Source organism: Galeopterus variegatus, unplaced genomic scaffold (assembly GCF_000696425.1).
Source record: "Galeopterus variegatus unplaced genomic scaffold, G_variegatus-3.0.2 Scaffold108, whole genome shotgun sequence".
In the NCBI taxonomy this organism is placed as follows: domain Eukaryota; kingdom Metazoa; phylum Chordata; class Mammalia; order Dermoptera; family Cynocephalidae; genus Galeopterus; species Galeopterus variegatus.
Genome location: NW_007726219.1, coordinates 302,473 through 310,027, shown reverse-complemented (window position 1 = coordinate 310,027; position 7,555 = coordinate 302,473). Strand labels below are relative to the sequence as shown.

Genomic DNA, 7,555 nt, shown 5'->3' with positions numbered 1-7,555 from the left:
TGGGCTGCGTGGGCGGCGGGGCCGCGCCGTTGGGCAGCGCCCTGGGGACCCGGCTCTTCCCCGCCCCACGGGCCTCGGTCCCGGCACAGCCCGATGCCGAGATGCCTTCTCGCTGCCAGGACTTCGCACACACCGAGACTTTCACCTGGACGTGCTGCACCCACCTCCTCGCTCCCGGCAGTGACTGCCTCCTCACTGTGCAGATCTCGTTCCCTCTCCATCTGCCTGGTGGGACCCGGCCCACCCTGCCACATGCTTACCCCTGCAGCAGCCCCTTACCCAGCCTTGAAGTACTCACCTGGCTGTGAACGTCCCTGGTCAAGGGCACAGTCTGACCTAGGACCGCCTCCCCACCTCCCAGCACAGAGCCTGCCTCTGTGGAAGGGCTTGGGTAGCAAAGGTGAGGGGTTGTCCCTAACCTGGCTGGAAGGCTGAGGGGGAGGGGAATATTGAAGGCCTGCAGCCATTGGGCTGGGTGGCCCAACTAGGCCACAGCTACCCCTGCCCCCAAACCCTCCCTGGGATTGGTCTGGCAGTTCTCCTGTGGCCCCTTCACTTCTGGCTCCCCTCCAGAGTGACCCCACAGGCTTTAGGCAAAGCAAGTTTTGTGAGAAGTTGAAGGTTTTCAAAGTCACTTTACTAACCTCTATAACCAACTGGAGAGACAGGCTGTTAGCTCGCTCAGTACAGTGTGATGCTGATGACACTAAGGTCAAGGGTTTGAATCCCCTTACCCACCAGCTGCCAAAAAATTAAAAAAAAAAAAAAAGTATGACCTGGGAGCACCTCCTGCCTACTGTTACCTTGGTTGCTTCTCTGTGAGAAGGCCCCGGAGACTTCCCCCAGCCCACCCTCACTCACCCAGATGTAAACCTGCCCCTTTATTTCACTCCCTGCACCCTGTTGTCCTTAGTCTCCTCCACAAACCAAAAAGCTTGGCTATCATCCACCCAACCTCCCCAAGCTGCTCAGAGACCCACTGCCCTTCCCTCTCATAGTGGTGGGGCTGACAGGGTAGGTACAGGAGTGGTGGATCCCAAGGGAGCCCATAGCTGGCCTGTGACTTTACTCTCCTTCACCACTTAAGACATCACCTCAGGGATGGAGACCCCCCAAGTGACTACTATTAGGTTTGGGGAGGACTACTTAAGATGGTGCCATCCAAAGATACTCAAAGGGGCAGTTCCAGCCCTATGACACTTTCCCATAAAATAAAAAGACAGAGGAACTCATAACCACAACAGAACTCCATGCCATCGGTCCCCCCTGAAACCCTACTTTATACACTAAGGGAACCAATAATCACAAACCTAAAAATCACCTGATTAACGTAAGGCCTCAACAACTCCCATTGGATATTTTATTTAACTTCTCATTAACATAAGCTATGGCCAATCAGAGCAGCACAACTCACCACAAGAAGAAATATAAGCCCAACCCCCTGGGGGCAGGTGAGGCTAGATTCTGTCCCTATGCCTCTGCCCTGCTGCCTGTGCCAACTCCTTCTAGCCTGATTTCTCATGTTGGTACCAATTCTTTCTGAACCTTTCAACTACAATTCGGTTTCCACTACTTTGAGAAACTGAAATAGGGGAAAATAAACTCAGTGACATTTCTTGAACTTCCAAGTTTGCAAACTGGTTCATAACCCTTCCATTATCCAAGTGAACAGGCCAAATAGATGTTTTAGAATGCTCTTTATGAAAGGCAGTTCATGTTGGAACAGGATGATCAGGGTCCTGGGGGAGGCCTCTGGAGAAAGAGCAAGAGAACACCTAACTGGACAGGGAAGTACATGTGGGGGAAGAGGAGGACATGATAAAGGCAAACGGTGCAAGCAAAAAATGAAAGGAAACTAGGAACTACAGGAAAAACAAAAAGCTGCCCAAGAAAATTAATGTAATCTTAGCACATTACTTGGCTCAGGAGCTAACAATTCTTTCACAGTTGTAACAATGCAACAGTGTTCACAGGGTTTCAACATTTAGAATCAATCTATAGAGAAGGCAAGAGAGGCTTAATTATGGTTATAGGACATGATATAAAGTTGACTTTGTAAAAACAAAAGGACAAGTGACAGGAACTGGGAGAGGGAGGAGGCTGAAGGGAGGGCTAGGGACCTTAGAAGCCTTGTCTGACACAGTGGGACTTAGGGGAAGCTGTCTAGAGTAGAGGGAAAGAGAAATTAATCATTGGAATATGCCTCGGTGTGATCAATCATCCTTGAGAGGAAAGATCATAAGTGTGTGAGTCAGCAAAGTCCTTCTTGGTTGGGCAGGAAGTTGCCCATGATCCCATCTGCAAAGTCAGCTTCAATTTCCTTTAGTGGGTCCATTGGCTGCCTTGCTTGGCCTGTCTGCCCCAGAAGCTTGGCTCTACCCCACCTTGGGGCCACCAAGCCCTCCCTCCCTCTTTCACAGAGCCTCCCCAAGCCATCCCACTTCCTGCTGTTTGTCCTTTGGACCCATCCTGCCTTCAAAGTTTGCCTGAGCACAGACTTCCTGAGCATTTGGGCCCTTAGATCCCCCCAGAACCAGGAATGGAGGCCAGCAGAGGCTGGGCAAGGCCGTGATTGCACAGGAGGACTGGTGAGCAGCAGGGGTGGCGTGCCATAAATCCCTGGGGGAACAAAAGCAGCGGCCAGCTGGCAGACGTCCAGGCCCCTTGTGGGCAAGCTGCCCAGGAGACTCAGAGAATCTCCTTTTGGTTTGGAAATAAAGGAGGAGGGGGTGCCCTTGGGGTTATATGACAAGTAAACATGCAATTAAGAGTCCCCCAAAGGCTCTCAAAAGTTCAATGAAACAGCCATATTTAGGGCGGTTTGCAGAGGCCTTTGTGCTCACTAGGAGGACTTTACCGTTCGTCCCCTAATCAGCACTTGGAGGTAGGCAGCCAGGCCCGGAGGCAGAGTCAAGCCCTCCCTCCTGCTTTGGGAGCTCTGGGAGGCTGGGCGTTGGGTCCAGGATCCACTCATCTCTGTTCTCCAACCCTCAAAGCCCTGGTTTGACAAGTGGGAGGGAGTGGGGTGCAGGCCTGTGCAGACCTCCACAATTTGGCCAGGGCTCCCAAGGCATCATCACTGTGAGGAAAGAAGGGCTGGGGTGGGAGGATTGTGCTGTGCTGCCTGTATCATTCCCGATGGGGACACAAGGCCTTTCTGATGTGGCATCCTTTTGACTTCTCTGCCTTCAGCCTCATGGCCACATAGGCAGCCAGCCCAGGTGGGCCTGACAACCCCTGGTGGGGAATGAAGGTGAGAGCCTGGGATCAGCGAGGAGTGAGCTCTGGGGGCTGAGCCAAGCAGCCACGCCTCCATTTGCAAGAGAAAAGATGATGATTAGATGATTAGATGTGCATTATAGAAAGCACACACACACACACACACACACCAGCAAGAAGCAAGCTGTACACAGGAAGTGACGAGGAGGCCTTTGGGACTGAGGATTCCCTCATACAGAATTTCTGGAGTTAATGTTTTTTTAAAAAAATCTTGTGATAATCTTTGATCTTTATTCAGGTTTTCCTCTGTGCTATATTAAAAATACATAAAACTAAAACTAAAAATATACTTGCTTTATTTATCAATTTTCTAAAAGGCAGTAAAGTCATGAAAAGACACAAGCAGTCAAATATATTGCACTGGGTGACGAAAGTTTGGTTTGCACATGAACAAACCACTTGTCCGGCTAGGCTCGACACATCGTTCCACAAACTCTGAGAGCTTATTTACATATCTTTTTAGGAATATATTAAAAAGAAGGCTCAGTTTAAAACAAAGTTTTTATGACACCTGTGTAAGCACACATACTAAAGAAAACATGACTCGATGCTTGGCATCATGTAAACAAATTCACAAAATGATCCTATTACGTCAACTTCTCGGCATGTGTTGAAGCTACAGTTAACAATCAGTGAATATACCTTAAATAATAAAATAACGCTTACGGTAAACATTCATAACAGTAGAGTGAGAACATTTTGGCAGTTTTGTGTTTCGGTAACATAAACGTAACCTTAGACTACCATCCCCTTATGATCTGACTTTAGAGGCAGAAAAGTTCGTAACATCTAATTTCCATAAAAATGCAGACTACGACCTTATCTTGGGCTTCTGAAGGTGATGCTGCTTTGTAAATTAAAAAGAAAAACTTATAAAGTGTTCTTGTTTATGAAAAATAGGATTAATATTTGAGCATAAGATGGTTTTAATACGAAAACCAATGGGATTACAAGGAGACGTCACCTTTCTCGTAGCTGCTTCTCCATCAAAGAACAAAGAAAACCCTGCTGCTTCTTACACTTCATAGACTTGGTCCAATTTTAAGTCCATCGTTTCATCAGAGGTAACGTCTTACTCACACCAGGGGCCAATATTACATTTTTCCAAACAATCTTTGGGATATATAATGCAACATGTGGTTTTGTAAAAAGTTGGGCAGTTTGGCCTCATCCTTCCCCAAGCGTCCAATGAGACGAAAGTGCTGGTGACACTGGCAGAGACCAGAAGCTGTACCATGTGGAGTCAAGGCTCATAGAGTGGGGGTGGTGCCCCCAGAACACAGGTGCCACAGAAGCCACAGGGCACCGGTTGGCACAGGCAGAGGGCTGCTCTCTGCCAGGAGGAGAAGCTGGCTTGGCTGGGCCAGAGGGGATGCCCGGGAGACTCCAACCAAAGAACAAACACAACCGGGTCCCAAATGTGGCAGTCAAAGCCTGGTGTGCAGGGCCGAGCCCGTGGGGCACTCGGGAGAGTGCGGCGCTGGGAGCACAGCAGCACTCCCGCCGCGGGTTCGGATCCTATATAGGGATGACTGGTGCGCTCACAGCGCTCACTGGCTGAGTGCGGTGCGGCCGGTCTCAAAAAAAGGAAAAAAAAAAAAAAAAAAAAAAAGCCTGGTGTGCAGAAGGCACCGTAAAGAGATGACTGATAAATTTTTATCTACACATTGACTATCATGGTCTGATAAGGATACAAGAATGACGTAGAAAGAGACAGAGGGTCTGGGTGTGCATGAATCTGTCGGAGCTGGTCACGCAAACCACTAAGCTTCTTCAGTTCAGAGTGAGAATTTCAACTTTGTCAACTACAGAGGACACTTTAGATCGGGATGTCACCACTACAGCACCCGATGCCAAAGCTGTTGGTTTGCCTCACTACGCTTCATACCACTGAATGTGAAACATTTTGAAAGAAATTAGGAGAGGGTGTTATCTCCACTTGGTAGGTAAAAAAAAAAAATGTAGCTTGACTAAATGCTAATTTAGATAAACAGCAAGCCCCCAAGACAGGACAGAATTGATCTGATCCAAGCACACCTTGGAAAAGTTCCAGAAGGCCAGAGCCCTCAGCTCAGAGTCACATGTGGCATCCTGGTTATTCGTCACAGCCTGGTATGATGCCTCGTGATGACGATAGAGGGCCAGTGGACACTCGTGCTCTGGCCAGAAGTCTCATGGTGGTCGAAGGACTTCTGAGAGCACCAGGGCAACGTCTAATCTTCCTCATGTTAAATAACAACTATAATCTCTTCCTCCATCCCCCAAACTCCATATTTACATTTTACATATAAAAGCATATTTCTTCCCAAACCTTCCCCTCCCTCCACAGTTGTCACTCCAGAAAACTATTAAAGAGCCACCTAAGTACATATGTCCTATGTCCACTTCATTAGAAACAGGCGTGAAGCTCTCGCCTCTCTTCCAACACCACCCAGTGCAGATCACTGGCTGCTGGGGCTGTGGCAGGGGAGGGTTACGTCTGTTCTTGGTTCGTGTGACTCAAGCAGGGTCCATGTTTCTTTTCTTTGGTATCTGATGCTTCAGCGAGTCCCAGAGAAGAAAGATCTTCCTCATACGGTACACAAATGTTGCCTTTTTCCTTGTTTTCACAGTAAACACATTCCTTAAAAGAAAAAAATGTGAAATCAGTAACAAACATGATATTTGAGATTTTTGTTACAAAAAAGTTGTTCAAACTGAGTGAGGTGCTGACCAGGGGACGGCTGTGAGGATGATGGCCACAGAGACAAAGTCCTAGTCCTGGAGCTGACATTCTGGTAGAGGAGTGAGACAGTAAACTAAACAAAAAGTGCCCCGTGGTACATCAGAAGACGGGAAGTGCTGTGCTGAGGTGGACCAGGCCACGCAGAGAGTGCGTGGAGGACACCTGTCATTTTTTCCATCTTTATTATTATTATTATTTGTCTTTTTCCTTCTATTTGATGTCTGTAATTTTAAACTGGACCTTCGGAAAAGGCCACAGAGACGGTAACTATGTGGTTTTAGAGCACGTCCACACATTCTTTGCCTCCCCTCCCTCAAAAGGTGGAGGTTAATTCCGCTCCCCTCAGGCGTGGGCTGGATTAGGAATTTGCCTCTAACAGAGTGTGTGTGACTTCTGAGACTGGGTCATAAAAGGCACCCAGCTTTCTCCTGCTCTCTACAAAGCCAGCAGCCATGGCATGAGGACACCCAAGCAGCCTTGTGGAGAGGTCCCTATGGTGAGGAACTGAGGCCTCTGCCAATAGCCACCCTCCCCCACGCCCAGCAGGCCTGTGAGGGAGTCTCCATGGAAGCAGATCCTCCACCTCCGCTTGACCACTATCAGACACCCTGACCACTGTCTTGCCTCCAACCTCAGGAGAGACCCTGAGCCAGAGCCCCCCAGCTAAGCTGCTCTCAAATTCCTGAGCCAAAGACACCACGAGAAAATACATGTTTATAATTTGAAGTCACTGAGTTTTGGGGTCATTATGCAACAATAGATAACTAAGAAAGCGGCAGGTGGAAAAAAAGATGTGAAAGCCAGAGCGAGGCACGTGTCTGTCTGAGGAAAGAAGGCTCCAGGCAGAAGGAAAGGCAGGTGCAGAGATCCTGCGGCAGTTCAGGGAACAGCCAAGAGGCCAGTGTAGCTGGGAGGAGAGGGGCAACGGGAGATGAGGTGGGAGATGTCGGGGGCACAGATCTGCGTGGCTTTGCAGCCATTTATTCTGACCGAGATAGGGCACCGCTGGAAGGGATTTGGGCTGAGGGGTGGCGCGATCTGACTGCAGGGGACAAAGGAAGCAGCAAGTACAGCCGGGAGGCTACTCTGACATCCAAGGGAAGTGTCGCCAAGGCTTTGACCAGGATGGTGACAATGGAGGTTATGAGCAGTGGCTGACTTCTGTCAGCTGGGTGGTTGAGCCACTATGATTTGTAATGGACTGGACTGCACAGAAGAGGAGAGTCTGGGTGACTCCAGTGTCTGTGGCCTCAGCAGCTGGAACAATGGAGTCACCCTGAGTGAGATGGGAAGGGAACGGGGGAGTGGTTTTCTGCGAGGGTAATTAGGAGCTGGGTTTTAGAAACATCGCGCTGGACAGAGGGCTGGGATGGAGACGGATCTGGCGCTATCTCCAGTCGCTGGGTGAGAGGGGTAATCCCAGAGCGAGCGCAGGCAGAGGAGAGAGGTGCAGACACTGAGCCTGAGGTGGGGAGGAGAGAAGGAGCCAGCGGGGAGAGCAGGAGGCCAAGGGAAGGAAGAGCTCCGAGGAGAGGGACAGTGACTGTCACT

General features: G+C 49.4%; 2 protein-coding genes across 2 annotated transcripts in view; both read right to left on the bottom strand.

Annotated features, from left to right (window-relative positions):
* Positions 1-254, bottom strand: part of HES6 (hes family bHLH transcription factor 6) — a 2,209-nt gene extending 1,955 nt beyond the window's left edge. Inside the window, exon 1 of the mRNA XM_008586050.1 lies at positions 70-254. Coding sequence (XP_008584272.1) covers positions 70-254 — 185 coding nt within the window. The remainder of the gene's footprint in view (positions 1-69) is intronic.
* Positions 255-4,898: 4,644 nt separating this feature from the next.
* PER2 (period circadian clock 2) overlaps positions 4,899-7,555 on the bottom strand; it is a 32,759-nt gene continuing 30,102 nt past the window's right edge. Inside the window, exon 22 of the mRNA XM_008585930.1 lies at positions 4,899-5,902. Coding sequence (XP_008584152.1) covers positions 5,753-5,902 — 150 coding nt within the window. The 3' untranslated portion in view covers positions 4,899-5,752. The remainder of the gene's footprint in view (positions 5,903-7,555) is intronic.